Source organism: Mirounga angustirostris, unplaced genomic scaffold (genome assembly GCF_029215605.1).
Source record: "Mirounga angustirostris isolate CCGP_5_RB_7025 unplaced genomic scaffold, mMirAng1.0.hap1 SCAF_9, whole genome shotgun sequence".
Classification (NCBI taxonomy): domain Eukaryota; kingdom Metazoa; phylum Chordata; class Mammalia; order Carnivora; family Phocidae; genus Mirounga; species Mirounga angustirostris.
The window spans coordinates 611,134-626,994 of record NW_026991717.1 but is presented as its reverse complement, the minus strand read 5'-3'; the positions used below and the strand labels follow the sequence as shown (position 1 = coordinate 626,994).

General features: G+C 56.3%; 1 protein-coding gene across 2 annotated transcripts in view; it reads right to left on the bottom strand.

The window, feature by feature from the left end:
• The window catches only part of ACSBG1 (acyl-CoA synthetase bubblegum family member 1), a 46,401-nt gene extending 38,111 nt beyond the window's left edge, over nucleotides 1-8,290 (bottom strand). The window contains exon 1 of one of the 2 annotated variants that reach the window (XM_064569748.1): nucleotides 8,123-8,290. In XM_064569748.1, the coding sequence (XP_064425818.1) occupies nucleotides 8,123-8,184 (62 nt within the window). In that variant the 5' untranslated portion in view covers nucleotides 8,185-8,290. The remainder of the gene's footprint in view (nucleotides 1-8,122) is intronic. The other variant, XM_064569749.1, reaches the window with a different exon arrangement.
• Nucleotides 8,291-15,861: the final 7,571 nt, after the last annotated feature.

Here is a 15,861-nt window from a genome sequence, read left to right as displayed (position 1 = left end):
ATTACATGTAGAATATACAAAGAACCCTTACAACTCAATAAGATGACAGGTAACTTGATTAAAACCAGGCAGAGGGGGGTGCCTGGGTGGCTCAGTCGGTTAAGCGACTGCCTTCGGCTCAGGTCATGATCCCGGAGTCCCTGGATCGAGTCCCGCATCGGGCTCCCTGCTCGGCAGGGAGTCTGCTTCTCCCTCTGACCCTCCCCCCTCTCATGTGCTCTCTCTCATTCTCTCTCTCTCAAATAAATAAAATCATGGGGCGCCTGGGTGGCTCAGTCGGTTAGGCGACTGCCTTCGGCTCAGGTCATGATCCCGAGTCCCTGGATCGAGTCCCGCATCGGGCTCCCTGCTCGGCAGGGAGTCTGCTTCTCCCTCTGACCCTCCCCCCTCTCATGTGCTCTCTCTCATTCTCTCTCTCTCAAATAAATAAAATCATGGGGCGCCTGGGTGGCTCAGTCGGTTAGGCGACTGCCTTCGGCTCAGGTCATGATCCCGGAGTCCCTGGATCGAGTCCCGCATCGGGCTCCCTGCTCGGCAGGGAGTCTGCTTCTCCCTCTGACCCTCCTCCCTCTCATGCTCTCTGTCTCTCATTCTCTCTCTCGCAAATAAATAAAAAATCTTAAAAAAAAAAAAAAAACAGGCAAAGGGTTTCAGTAGACGTTCTAAGGAAGATGCACAAATGGACAACCGCCCCATGAAGTGATGCTCAGCACAGTCAGCCACCGGGAAATCAAAACCACGAGACACTACCTCCCCACTCCAGGATGGCTGTAGTCAGAAAGGGAGATAATGACCAGTGTCGGGTGGGTGTGGGAAATCAGAGCCCTCGCACACGGCTGCTGGGGACTCGAGGTGGTGCAGCCACCGTGGGAAACAGTCTGGCGGGTCCTCAGAAAGTTACACACAGAGTCATCCTCTGACCCAGCGGTCCCACCCCCATGTAGATACCCAACAAAAATACAAGCATGTCCCGATAAACACCGTGCCTGTGTTCATGGCAGCATCATGCATAGTTGCCATCAAGGGAGAACAGCCCGAATGTCCTCCAACTGATGAGTGGGTGAACAGCACCGGGCGCACCCATGCACCGGAATGTTACCTGGCCGTCCAGGGAATGAAGCACAACATGGCTGAATCGTGAAAACATTGCTAGGGGAAGAAGCCGTTCACAGTGGATGATACACGAGTTCACTGACATAAAATGCCCAGAAGAAGCAAATCTATAGAGACAAAAAGTAGATGAGTGGTTGCCTAGGGCTGGGGGCTTGAGGGGCAATGGGAAGTAGAGGTTCAGGGTTTCTTTTAGGGATGGCAAAAATGCTCGAAAAGTGACCGTGGTGATGGCTGCACAGCTCTGTGAAAAAACTGCAAACTATTGAATTTTACAGTTTAAATGGGTGAATTGTATGATAGATAAATTATACCGCAATTCAAAAAAATGAGCAAAGCCTCAGTGACCCGTCAGACAGTAGCAAATGGTCTAATGTACTTTTAATCAGAGTCCCTGAGAAGGAGAAAGAGAATGGGGCAGAGGACAATTTGAAAAAAATCATGTCTAATTTTCCCTCAACATTTGGTGACACCATCAGCCTACAAATTCTAGATGGAAAGCCTAGAAGTCACACGTGATGACCGAGCTTAATCTGCATTAAGTGAAATAACGTAAACCCACACTTTAATCCATCCCAGTGAGACTGCTGAAAATCACCATGTTGTAAAAGCAACCGAGGCAGGTGGAGGAGAAAACCTGTCACCTAACAGGAAACAGGAATAGGAACGATGACTGACTTTCCGTAAGTAAAAGGAGACAGGAAGACCCTGGGACCATATACTTGAAAGTGCCGACGTAAATGGTCACCCGGGAGCGACCTTTCCCGTGAAAGTAGCTTTCAAAGCAATGATGAAGTGATGACGTTTCATCAAGATGACAGGTGGGAGGAGCTGTCACCGCACATCTGTGACAGCTCGAAATCAGGTCTGCAGATCCTCTCACGCCCTCCTGTCGCGGGGCTGTGTCCCTCTCCCCCCTCCTCGGAGACGGGCCTTGCCAACGACCGGCTTCCACCAAATACAATGCAGCCGCAGCGACGCTATGTGGTCTCCAAGGCTAGATCCCAAGAGGGGATCTGGGCTTCCCCCAACTCTCAGGACGCAAGCTTTTTGGGTCAGGGAGACTCGTTATAGCCAAACTCGTCAGAGGTCTGACTGCCGTGAAGCCACCAGGAATGCCCCACAGAGAAATAGACAGAAACGCTGAGGGCCCTTGCATGGAGTCCTGAAGGCAAGAGTCCTGGAACATCTTAGAGGCTGCTGATGGCGCTGGACGAGGGCCAGGCAGGAGAAAGAAACCGCGTGGAGGACCAACACCGCCTGGTTTCAAGACCTACGACACAGCCAAGGCAGGCAAGACAGTTGGGTAGGAGCGTCAGGAGAGGAGGCTGGCTCAGGGGAAGAAAGTCCAGAAAGAGGCCCACACACGTACACGGTCAATTGATTTTTTTTTTTTTTTTTTACAAAGGAGCCTTGGCAGCGTAACGGTGAAAAAAAAATTATTTTCGACAAATGGCACTGGAATAACTGAATAAATATGTGGGAAAATATTAATTTGAGATGGATCATGCACCTAAATATAAATGCTAAAACTATCAACCTTCTGGAAGAACACATGGAAAAGTATCTTAAAACCTTAGCATCGGCAGATTTCTTAGAAATGACACAGTAGGGCGCCTGAGTGGCTCAGTCGGTTAAGCGACTGCCTTCGGCTCAGGTCATGATCCTGGAGTCCCGGGATCGAGTCCAGCATCGGGCTCCCTGCTCGGCAGGGAGCCTGCTTCTCCCTCTGACCCTCCCCCCTCTCATGCTCTCTCTCATTCTCTCTGTCTCAAATAAATAAATAAATAAATAAATTAATTAATTAATTAATTAATTAAAAAAAAAGAAATGACACAGTAGCACTAACCATAACAGAAAAAAGTAGATACGTTGGATTTTATCCAAAAAAAGATGTTTGTTCATCAAGACACCATTAAGAAAGTGAAGATAAGCCACAAAGCGGGAGAAAATATTTGCAAGACATTTATCTAATGAGGGACTGATGTCCAGAACATATGAAGAACCTCTGCAAACAAGAACAAAAGGATTAAGAACCCAATTACAAAATGGGCTAAAGATTTGAATAGACACTTCACAAAAGAATGTAGACGAATGGCCAGTAAGCACTTGAACGTATGCTCAGCATCGTTACCAGGGAAATTAAAACTGAACCTGCAAGAGGATTCCACCGCTCACCCAGCAGAGTGGCCAGTGGTAAAAAGAGTATCGCTCCCAGCGCTGACAAAGATGTGGGGCAGCAGAAAGTACGACCACGTGCGAAAACGTCTGCTGGCTTCTTCAAACACCCCTGGCCTTGCGTCAGCAACAGTATCCCCAGGGGCTGATCCAAGAAAATGAAGACACATGTCACAGAACACCTTACACAAGCATGTTCGTTACAGTTCTAGTCATAAAATCCTCAAACTGGAAACAGCCCAAATGTCCTCCGCAGAAGAATCCACCTGCAGATAGCCTGCACAGAGTCCACTCCGCAGGGCGGAAGGTGGGCGGCCGGAGCACTTAGCTATGGGGTGAATCTCCCAGTGAGCGAGAGGAAAAGCCCTGTGCCGTGTGATCCCGTCGACAAGACGTTCAGGAATTGCCAGAGCAGTGTCTGTCCTAACTGGCTGCTTACCTGAGACGGGGCAAGGGTTGACGGTCAGGGAGTGCACGAACATTCTGGAATGATGAAACGTTCTGTATTTCTACATGTTGCTGAGTACAGGAGTATTTGCTTTTTGCCAAAAGTCATCAAGTTATACTCATCTTTGTGCATTGCAGTATATGAAGAATTTGCTGCCATTAATACAAAACATACAACCTATTAGATTCTGCAGATGTAAAGTCTTATTTTACAGCTTCTTGGGGCTAGAGTCCAAGCTAGGTCCTGGATGTCCTTCACATGGTCATGACCTTCACAGTTTCCAAAGCACTGTCCCAGCCCTGCCCTCAAGCGTCCCTCACAAGCTCCCCTGCAAGGAGCCAGGGCTGCCTGGGAGGAGAGACTGGAGCCAGGACCCAGGGTGATGCAGGGCTTTCTCTAAATGAAACCATGTCTTTTGCAGGGACAAAGAAGTAAGTAGTGAGTTCCCCATCACTGGAGGTATTCAAGTCAGGGTAGGTTGATAAGATGTGAATGTTGTGATGGAGTGGGTTAGACTCAGTGACCTAAAAAAACCCCACTGACCTGAGAGTCTGCCATTCAAGGGCTTGCCGGGGGCCAGAGTGAGTCAGCTTTGGGCCCAGCGTCCTGACTCCAGGCCAGCTTAGGCTCTGCTGTCCCCGGCCAACAATGTGGCATCCCCTGCAAGGACCCGGGGCTGGCTTGGGCTGACCTGCACCCAAAGGAGCCAGATCTGTAGTCAGATGTCTGGAGACGGGGGACTCTGACTCCACCGATGTGCCCTTCGTACGGGTACCCTTGGCACCAGCCCCGGGCCCTCCTGGGGCACATATACTCCCAAGTGCTCCGTCCTGTGCCCACTGGCCTTGTAGATGCTCGAACACGACAAGCTCCTTCTCACCTCAGGGCCTTTGCACGCTCTGTGCCTTTTTCCTAGAAAGCTCTTGCCCTAATCACCCCCTACTCACCTTTCGGGTCTCAGCTTAGGTGTCGCTTCCCCTAAGGAAGCCTTCCCCAGCCCCGGAGTCTAGGTTGGACATCTGTTACCTGCTGTCCATAATTTCTTTAAAAAAATTACCAACATTCTAAAGATACCTTTTATTGCGATAAAATATATATAACACAAATGTGCCATTTTAGCCGTTTGGTGGTATTGATCACACTTCCTCTTTCTTTTCCTTAATTCCTTCGTGGCACTGATCCTAGTGACAATGACAAGTCATTGTATAATTACTGTTCGAAGTGGGTCTTCGTTGCAAGGATGGGAACTCCTTAGGTCAGAAGCTTGCCTTGTTTTCTGGGATACTCTACGGTGTTTAACATAGTGCTGACGCAGTCAACAATGAATGATTTTCAATAAATGAATGTGTATTTATGAAAGCAGAGAAAAACAATAAAGATACCAAAAACAAAAACCAAACCCCCTGCCATAGCCGTGTTTCGTGCCACAGGGAAGCAGGGAGGAGGCTGGGGAGAACCAGAAGGCACTGGGTAGTCCATATTCTTTAAAATGCCTGTATCCTTCCCCCTGGTATTTGCAGTTTGACTGTCCTTCTAGGCTTGCACATCCCAGAGATGGGGAGCTCACCCCTTGTCCTCCCTGGAAAGCTCTGTCAGTGAGAAGAGCCTCTTTCCCTGGGCTTGCAGGAGCCCCCTGGCCTGCCCCACAACCCTGGCTCCCAGGGACCTCCTCTCTGCACCCAGTCTTGGGTGGGCAGAGCTGGGAGGGGCAGCTGGGAGCCCAGGGGAAGTGTGGTCAATTCACCATCCTTCCCTGGGCCAGACTCGGCCCCGCAGCCTTCTGTCTCTGGTCTCCAGCCTCCGGCCCGCCCCGCTGGCTTCCTGTCCCCCCAGACTGGGCTCTCTTCTGCTTCTGCTGCTTCTTTGGCATCAGGGTTCCTCAGGGTCCCCTCCTCTGGCCACGGCTGCCCTCGTGCCTGGCTGCCCCTAGTCTGGCCACACCGGCCCGTCCAGACCTAGAAGTTAGCCTGGCCCTACCTGACCGGTCTGATGGCCGCCTATAACCCCTCCACACCACACCTTCCGTCCACATGGTGCCCTTGCCTGTCCCCCGGGGCATCCACAGCCTTACAGACCCAGAACTGCCCCTTTCCCTGGCTCCTTTGAAGGCCCTCCACCAAGCTGGGCTTCTTCAGCCTCGGGGAGGCTGGGCTCTGTCCTGGACAGAGACTCTAACAGGGGCCCCGGACGCACTCAGTGGTGTCCTGATGTGTGGCGTGACCTAGCACCACAGTGTCAAAGGGCACAGACCCAGCTCCAGCCCAGCGGCTTCGAGCTCTGCGGCCCTGGCCGGGCTCCTTCCCCCCAGACCCTGCCCACACCTCCCAGCGCCAGCCCTGCCATTGGCTTGGCGCAGAAGGGAATTCACGTCGGTCAGGCTGGTGTGCAAACCCTCCTCCGCTCTCAGTTCCTGCCTCCTCACCCCACCCCCGACCTCCAGTCCTCCCCTCTGCAGCCCTGGGAAGAGGGGTGAGAAGATAAGGCCCCTCTCTGGCTATTGGAGGAATGCAGGCCCGCCATCTCTGGGGCACAGGGCAGAGGCAGAGAGGAGCTTCAGAACATCGAGTTCTTTCCTTGCAGCTACTCTGCAAAGCTGGCGGAGCGGGAGTCTCTCCCCCATGGGACAGACAGGGGGACAGAGGCTCCGAGAGCCCGTCTTGCCCGGGGTCAGAGCAGGTCTTGAGCAGAGCGGGGTGGGAACCCAAGACCACCCCCCACCCAGTGCTGCTAAGAGAGTTGCCGGCATTGCCAGGACGTCTCCCATGCCTGGGAGGGCGGCCCTTCTGCTTCTGGAACCGTGCCATCCACACTGGCTAGTAGCTAATAGGATCTGCCCAACTTCTCTGCGAGGTCAATGGGGGTCAGGCGCTCTGTCTTCGTGGGCACAGAGGGTGGTATTGAGGCTCAGAGAAGCTAGACAACTTACCCAAAGCCTCTAAGCAAGAAAGCAGAGGGGCAGGTCCTCCGGCTCTGGGTTTTCAGCCCTCTGTCCCTAACAGGGGCTCTGTCCCTGTTTGACGGCCTCCTTTTCATAGTGTCTGCAAAGCAGGCTCAGCCTCTGTGGACCCCGCTGCCCAGCTCCTCCAGAGTGGCCAGGCCCCAGCAAGTGCACAGGACCCTCTGCCACCCCTTGTCACCATGGGCCTTCTCGGTGGACCTCAGGAAACCCTGGGCTCCTGACCCCCACCTTGACTGTTCGTTTTCGGGCACAGGGAACCCGGAGAACCAGCAGAGCTTGGTGCTTCCTGACAAGGGCTGAGCTTTCAAGGCGTGCCTATGAGCGCTTTGCCACTAGGAAGGAGGGAGGGTCCAGGACCCCCCTTGTGCTGAGCAGTCCAGAACCTCCCCTGGGTGAGGAAGCTCCAGCCAGCTTACCTCAAGGTCCTATTGACCCTCTGTGTGTGGCCCTTGTCCGGGGAGAGGGGCTGGACCTCCTGCTCTTGAGGTCTTGCAGGCAAGGACCCCCTGCTTCTGGAGGGTTCCCTGGAGACCCAGAGCCCAGCCCTTGGAGGGGCCTCTGTCTCTGAGGCTCGTTAACATTTGTTCCGTCCTCAGAGCCCCTCCCGTTGGAACAGTGGCCCCTCTCTCTGGAGCTCAGACCTGGCGATTACCACTCCCGTCCACCTCCCATTCCACACGCAGCGCCCCGACCTCTCCCATCCCCGAGGTCCCTGACTTCCTTCACGTCTTTCCACCATGGCCAGCGCCCCCAATTAGAAGTCTCTTCCTCCCCCTCGGCTGGCGCCCCTTCTGGGCACAGAGCACAGATGTCTGGACCCTGGAGGGTGTCTGCCGTCTCCCTGCGTCCTGGCTGGGGCGTTCTGAGGCCGGGACTGGGTCCCTTCTTCTCAGGATCCCCCGCTCCTTGGATGGACAGGGCCTGGGGCAGAGTGGGTGCCAGCAAATGTCTGACTCATTGAATCTGCTTCCCGTGAATCGCAGATTAGTGAGTATGCGCAGTGCAAGGGCTTTGGGGAAGCTGCAGCCCAGAGAGGGGCAGGGACCTGCCAAGGTCACACAGACAGCTAGAGCTCTCCCTATCCTTGCCTCTTATCGACCCCACATGCCAGAGGCCCCCTGGGGGAGACAGGGAAGGGTTCTTAAGGACGGAAGCATCCTTCCCCCATTCCATGGCAGCCCCTGGCTCACGCCCCTGGGGGGCAGCTCCCTTTTCGGTTGAGCCCCTCTTGGCCACACAGGGCAGTGGACACAAGTAGCAGCTCAAACGACTCACATCCCAGCCAGTGCTCATTCCAGGGCTCTTCCAGACCCTTCCTTCCATTTCCCAGATGAGGAGACTGAGGCTCAGAGGATGGAGCCGCTTGCCCAGGTCCACGGGGCAGAGCCTAGCCCAGAGCGCGGACACAGGCCTGACTGCTGGCTCACCTCGCTGCCGAGCTTTCCTGGGGGACCTGGCTGGCCTGCGGGGCCTCTGCGCTGTCCGGCATGCTGGGGTCCTCGGGGGCAGCCGCGTCCAGCTACAGAGCTGCGTGGCATCTGCCGCGGGCACCTGCTCAAGAGCTCGGTGCCCCACTGGCGAGAGGCTGGCCTTGAGTGGGCAGTGGGGGCGGGTCCTGGGCCGAGGGGCGGCGACTGGAGCCGCCCAAAGAGGCCCATTTCCTCTCTATTTTTAGACGCTCAAAACGATCCTCAGGGGTGAAGTTGCTCAGGATGAAAACTTTCCTTTTCTTCGTGGTTTTGTTTCACGGGAGGCGAGGAGAATTTCAATGAAGCCAGTGTTCTTTTTGATGCAAATCGGCCCCGGCTCTCCCAGGAAGCCTGGCCAATGGGCTCCGGGCTTCTGGGCCCCCTGAGACCGTCCTCACCAGCCTGACAGGCCACGGTGGGGCAGAAGGCGATCTCAGCCCCAGTGTGCACCCGGACCCTGCCGAGACTGTTGCCCCGAGTGCCCGCACTCTGCAGCCTTGCCTCCCCGTCTGCCCGACACAGCCCCGGCGGGCGGTCTCTCCTCCCGGCCCACCTGCCCAGGCCCTGCCCGGGACGCGGGACAGCTGAGGAGGGGCCCTGACTCCTGCCCTCCAGGAGCCCAGTCTGGGGGAAGCAGAGACATTCCCACCCCGAGGCCTATCCTGTCATTGTCACAGGCCTCTGGCCCGAAGCAGACGTGATAGAGGGACCGAGGGCCGTGACCGTTCCAGGGCACCGAGAGACAAGCATGGATCTGCCCCTTCGGGGGAAGGGGAGAAGAGTGCCGATGGGCTTGCGCGGCCATAGACAGCTAGACGCGGGGCAGGGAGAACAGAGGGCGTCTTCTGAACCCCAGGAATCCCCCCTTACACTGGGTAGTGGTTCCTGAAGGAGGCTGGGACAAAGCACCATGGGATGGGGGGCTTACAACACACAGGTTGTCTCACAGGTCAGACTGGTGAAGTCAGGGCCTCAGCAGGGTCGCCCCCTCCAGGACGCTAGGAGAGCCTCTTTCCTCGCCTCTGCCAGCTGCCGGTGGTGGCCTGTAGCCCTCGATGGCCCTGGCTTGGACGCGCTGCACCCCAGTCTGTGCCTCCGACCCTCATTCTCTCCTCTCACTACGAGGTCAGCGGCCACTGGACCAGGGCCCACCGAATCCCATACGACGTCATCCTAATGGCTCCTATCTGCAAAGACCCTACTTCTAAGCAAGGTCACATTCCGAGGCTCTGAGTGGGCATGAGTTCTGGGGACATAAGTCAACCCAGTGCAAACTCTATACAGGACATGTTGGTGGCGATTCCTGTGAGGTGAGCCCAGAAAGGGGCAGAGGGTTCAGCTGGGTCGCCGGGAATGCTGTCCTGACGGGTGGCGGCAGGGGGCTGAGAAGGAGCTTGGCTGTCTTCGGGAAAATTCAGGCATCGGCCTCAGGCCTCGGGAGGCTGCCTCCCAGTGCTGTAGAAGGTACACAGGACAGGGGGCCCAGAGTCTGGCTTTGAGGCCTGAACCTTCTCCCATGCCCCCTCCCCTGGGACCTTGCGTGGGTCCCTGCCCCTCTCTGGGCCTCAGTTTGACTGTTTGAATCATGTGGGTAAAGGCCTGAGACTGGGCACCTAGACAGGGAAGGTGCAGGGGTTTGGGGGGCATGTTCCTGAATCGGGTGCACCAGCAGGACTGCGCCTTATTGATAAGTCCCGGAGCCCCCAGCCACGGGGCAACTGAGTCAGAGAAGAAAGATGTCCAATTCTTGGCTAAGAAGGAGGCCTGGAAGGGTTTGGAAGGAGGTGTGAACAGGCCTAGCAAGTGCATCCTTCTCGTCCCCCTCCCCCAGATTCTTAGGGGTCCTAGGAAGGAAGCCGGCCCTGGGGAGCGGTATGGGGAGGGGCCTCCTTGGGCCATTTCCCGCAGTGGAGACGACAAGGCCCCTGAGTGCCACCAAGGAGATGGTGCCAGGGCACCAGGGAAGAGAGGGCCTGGGCAGCCCCCTCCTCAGAGCCGGCGATGGACCAGGGGCCCACTTGGGGAGAGCAGCAGCTTCCTTGCTCCTGTACGAGGCCCCAAGAGGCCCGGGGTAGGGCCGCCCATCCCGGCTCCTTGGCCATGGGAGGGCTCTGGCTCCCCGCTGCCCCCCCATCGTGGGATGAACATCGAGGTTGTTTGTAGCCGCAGTGAGCAGCCGTGCCTGGACCATCAGCACTTCACCCCAGGACAAGTTCCCACAGTGGAGCTGCTGGGATGTGACTCAGTTTAAAGTCAGAAATGACAGTTTTTGTGACATGGCTAGATTGAACATTCTGCCATTAGGAGGAAGAAGGGGAGAGGTTTAAAATTTTTTCCGTCAAGTTACAGAGAAAGAAAGCTGCAGTTTTGCCCACCTGAGTTTGTCGACTGGGAAGCCCCATCCACATTCTGCACCAGCTGGAGGGCCCCCTCTCTGCTCGGTACTTGGGGTGCAGGGTGGGGTGCGGAGGGCTTGCTGACTGGAAATAGGGTGTCTCCATGCTCCCCCAGCAGTAAGATGGGGTTGTGGATGGCACAGATGTTCTTAGCTGGGAGTGTGGGAAGTCCCTGAAATCACAGGCTGTGTGTGTGTGTGTGTATGTCCCCATTTGTCCCTGTCTCTCTAGGGAGCGGGCTCTAGCCCTTAGCAGACCCCTGAGATGATGGGCCAGTGAGCAACCGTAGCAGGAGGAAAGCCCCGAGCTTTGGGGTTACACAGAGCTGGGTTCAGCTCCCCGGTCTTGTGCTCAGGAGCTGAGCGACCTTGGGGAAGGGACTCCAGTGCAGTGAGCCTGAGCTTGGCCACAGTGGGGTGGGTTAGTAACTGCGACTTCTGACAGTCGTGGGTGAGGAGTGAACAAGGTGCCCTGCACAGAGGCGGTGGCTGATGGGGCTTCCTTGAGGCACCGTGGCATTTGCAGGGATAGCCTGATCTCTGCCTCCTTCCCTGCACCGGAGCTCAAGGGGACGACGGTCCCCCCACCGGTCCCCACCAAGCTGACCTGGAACAGGACGGTGCGAATGTGCACGCAGAGCCCATTTCCCTCTCCTGGAAATTAGATGAGGAGGCTTGGGAAAGAAGAGGGAAGGGGCAATGAGGGGGCGGGGCTGCAGGGGCGGGGCTGCAGGAATGAGGGGGCGGGGCTGCGGGGATCGGGGCGGGGCTGCGGGAAGGAGGAGTCCTGGAAGGGACCCAGGGGACTGGATGTGATGAGGGTGGAGGCCGGGCCCCCATCAGATGTGGACGACTGACCTTCCCAGGCCTGGACCTGGGGGAGCAGAGTGCAGTCTTGGACCCCCGCGCAGGGATGAGGCCACACAGGCCCCGTTATAACTGCAGTCTGAGAGCACATTCCTCCTCCGTGCCGTCCAAAAGCTCCCCTTGTCAGAATAAAAACCACGGTCGTTACCCTGGTCCACCAGGCCCTCTGTGATCTGGCCTCCACTACCTACCAAGGAACGACTTGCAAAGACAAATCCTGGCACAAATGTGAATGTGGCAACATTGTGAACAGTTGGGAGAAAATCGAGTCTATGTGTCCCTACATGTCCTGGTGGAGCCCGGATGGGGGCTTGGCCGTGACTACATGCTCCGGCAGCTCCCCAGCCTGGAGGACCGAGAGTTTTCCAGTTCATTCCAGATGGTCACAGTCTCTGCCGGGTCTGCACACCTCTGGCCTCGTACACCCTTAAATGTTCTTCTTTACTTTGACCCACTTTTAAAATCTAGAAATGGATTCTGGTGTCATCCTAAGCCATTCCATCCGTGAAGTCACAAACTGCCTGATTTGCTCCACACCGTTTCCCAGAGCGCGCTGAAATTAATGTGAAACTTTCAAGAAACGTTTGTCCCTTCCACCCATCCTATTTGATCATAGGACACTTTTGGAATCTGCTATAGAAACAGCTGGGGAAATTTAGTTTTATTTTCACTGGAGGAGGTAACTGTTTTTCGTTTGAACCACGCCAGCATCAGGGAATGGCTGTCAGAAGCATCACGTGGTAAGTGGTTCAGACCCGAAGCGCACACCGAGGACTTTCGAGTTCTGGGAACGTGGCTGGAAACCGAGGTGGACGCATAAGCATGCTGTTCAAAACTGTAGGAGCAGGTAATAGAGCCAAAACTCGGAGCACAATGACCAAGCTTTGGCAGGAGGCTGGGGGTGGGGGGTGGGGGTGACGCCTAATGAGCTAAGTCATTGCACACGGGTGTCCTCCACGGCTGATAAACCAAGACCGCCGGAGATGAGCATATGCTTTAAACCTGCGGAACCCTCTCAAGAAACAGGTGTTATGAATAGAAATGGTTTAAAAAACAAAAGAACCCACAGAAGCATCTGCAGCTCGGGCAGGGGGAGCATCAACTCCTCTGGGCTATTTTTCTGATACCATGTATATGTATTACCAGGGCATAGTTTTTTATTTTGTTTTTTAAATTTTGAAATGCTTGCTCCGGAGCTCTGGCTTAGGCTGCTTGGAACTGCAGCATCTCCCATGTGCCCGATCTCCAAGAACCGCCTCCACCCCCAGAAACCACCTTCCTTCCCCCGAGCCCAGCTTCCAGGCCCCTGTGCACCCGAGGGCTCCGGGGCCAGGGCTGCGTCTGTGTCCTATGGACAGGTGGGGTTTGGGTACCCCGCTTCCAGCTGAGTTTCCTCCAGCTCTGGACAGAACCCCGGGAAGCGTTCCTGAGGCTCAGACTCCTCTCCCAGGGCCTCAGGGTCTCACAGACTCACCAGCAGGGGCCGAAGAATGTGGTGTGTTGGGTTCTGACGAGTGGGCCTAGGGCCGGGAGGGGGCAACGGGGCTACCTGGGAACAAGCCCTTTGAGGGAGGAGATTGGGGCAGACGAAGAGGAGGTGGGCAACCCCAGAAGCACGTCTGCCGAAGAGGCACCTTCTTCCCTCACCTGGAAGGCCCAGACCGAGGGCCGCAGAGCTGGTGTTCTCGGGGCAGAGGCTGAGCACTGGTGTAGGGTTAGAACGCAGCCCAGGACAAGTCACCCACCTCCGAGTCTGTTTCTTCATCTAAAGAATGGGGACGCTTGGTTGCCAGGGGCAGAAACCCTAACCAAAACCAGCTTAGGGAACAAGGACAACAAAATGGGGCACTCCAAGAAGGCAGGGCTAACACGTAAACATGGGTGGTGGGTGGGGCTGGGGTGCAAGCTGGGCTGGACCGGTCTGCCCGCCCCCCACCCCCCCAGGCCTCATGCCTCCCATCAGTCCCTGTCCTCCCAGACACTTTTTGCACCAGCTCCCTCGTGTGGAGACAGAGGAGACCGGGAGGAGCCTGGGTGTCCCATAGGATATGACAAAGAGCTGTTTTTGTGAGTCGCGGTGGGGCCGCTCACCACCTTGTATTTGCTTTCCACCCATTGCTGCCTCACTTCCTCCCCGCCCGGCACATCAGTGTCCTAGGAATGCAGTCCCAACAGTCTTAGGGCAGAAGCTTTGCCTTGGGCTCTGTTTTCTGGGGAACCTGGGATAAAATAGCTGCTTACAAGCTGTGTGACCTTGGGTACATTATTAAACCTCTCTGTGCCTCAATTTTCTCATCTGAAAAATTGAGTCATAATAATTCCTATCTGGTGGGTTACAGTGAGTTAAATGTACAGAAAGCACCTGGAGCTGTGGAAGCCTTCAGTAAGAGTTAGTGTTTGTTATTTTTATTACCCTGGGCCCCGAGAAAGCTCCAAACTGGCACGGAGGCAGGTTCTCATGGGAGAATGGTGGGGAGCGTGCTGGTTGCTGCTCAGGCCCCCAGCCCCGCCCCGGGCTAGCTGCCCTTGGAGCTGGGGGCTGGGCTGAGGCTGGGGAGGGAGCCCTGGACGAGGGTCCGCAGGCCTTGGTACACGACCCTGGGTGAGGACTTCATGGCCCTGAGCCTCAGTTTCCCCACTTATGAAGTGACATTTACAAGCACACCCGTCTCAGGGCCTCATCTAGGGCAGGGCCAATGGAGCTCTAAGAGCTTCACTGACTGAAAACTCAGTGAGCCTTTGCCCCAGGTGAGGTCTGTGCATGCCAGGCCTGGGGACCACGGCCTCCACGTTACACTCGAGGGAACTGAGGCCCAAAGAGAGGAAGCAACCTGGCCCACGTGGGGGAAAGGGCTGGTGGCACTGGGCATGCTCCCCCAAGCCTGGCACAGACCACCAACATCAGGGAGCCGGGGGGCAGGGTCTGGGGACCCTCCAGCTTCTGCCTGGGCTGATGCATCTGTGGCCTCTCCAGCGGATGGCCCGCCACGGCCTCGGAGTCCTGGCACGTGGCCTGGGCAGCCAGGAGCCAGGGCCGAGGAGGCAGGCTGGGAGAGCCCAGCGCTGGTCACCACGGGGGCTGAATATCCAAGCATGGAGAGTGTGCTCTCTGCTCAAACCCTGTGTCCTACTTAATGACAAACCTCTAAGGCCGGGCAGCAGGGCGTAACGAAGGAGCATCTTTAGCAGAGTCAGGCTGGGGCCCTCTCGGGTTCTAGCTGACCCTTTCCTGTCCAGCCCCTGATCCTTGATGTCCAGAGGGCACCAGCTGGGAAGAAATGAAGTCCGCTCACACTCAGGTGTGAGTGGCCACATCCTGGCCTAACGGTGTCAGCAGCCTGGCCCTCCTACAACAGGAGAGGGGAGCGAGGCCACCCCGGTGTCCCACGTGCCCAGAGCCATGCCACGCATCCACACCCGAGGCTCGTGTGTGTGTCAGGACGGCCCGCCAGGGGGCGTTCGTGTAACCCCACCGAGCAGATGGGGACACTCCGAGAGGCTAGGACATGCCGAGGCCCCACAGCGAGCTGTTACAGACTTGAGGCCAGAACGCAGGCGGTCTGAGCTCCCAGCCAGGCCTGGCTCAGCAGCGCTGGTGTAACTCAGGGGGTTTGCCGCTCGGGGTGCGTCCGAGGGAACACGACTGCAGGACGTGTGGAAATTCCTTGTTACAAGTAAGGAGCCGGGGAGATGGCGCTAAGCACTGTCTCCCACGGGGTTAAGTGCAGGAAGCATATTCGGGGCATTAGGGGCCGGGCAGGGAGCTTGCACAATCCCTGGGTTTCAATCGAGGACGCCTCGTGCACCAACATGCTGGGGCACACACTGTAGGTTCCCAAAATGGTAGAAAGCTCCACCTGCAGCAGGAGCTCCTGGCATTATAACGAGCTAGAGGTAACTTCAAGATAACTCAGGGGGCGTTGTGCCCGGCTCAGACCGGCTCCCGGAAGGGGCTGTCAGGTGAGACACCTAGTCGCGCTTCTCCGTGGCTGGAGCTGTGGGTTCTGCAAAACCAAACACGTTCCTTCCCTGCCCTTCCCCTCCTCCCTTCTGCTGAGGGTTTTCAGCCCTCTGATTTGAGCCACCTCCCGATGTGCCCGAGCTACCAGCGAGGGCTTGCCAGGCTGTGGGTGGGAGCTCAGAGGAGGCTGCCCTGACCCAGGGGAGGAGTCTGGGCTGTGCTCAGGGAGCCTGGTGGATGGAGCTCAGCATGGGTACAGTGACAGCCAAATGCATCTGTGCTCTTTTCTGTAACATCGCCCAAGAGTCTAAAAAGCTTTTTTTTTTTTTTCTTTTTCCACATAAGAATCTGATCGCCCCAACAGACTGCTTTTGCCTGGTAGGACTGCAGGAGATCCATTCTTTTTGGAGTTCACGAAAACTTTCTGGAGTCAGACCCTGAGCCCCCAAACCCCAAGAAGACTGAGTGGAGCCC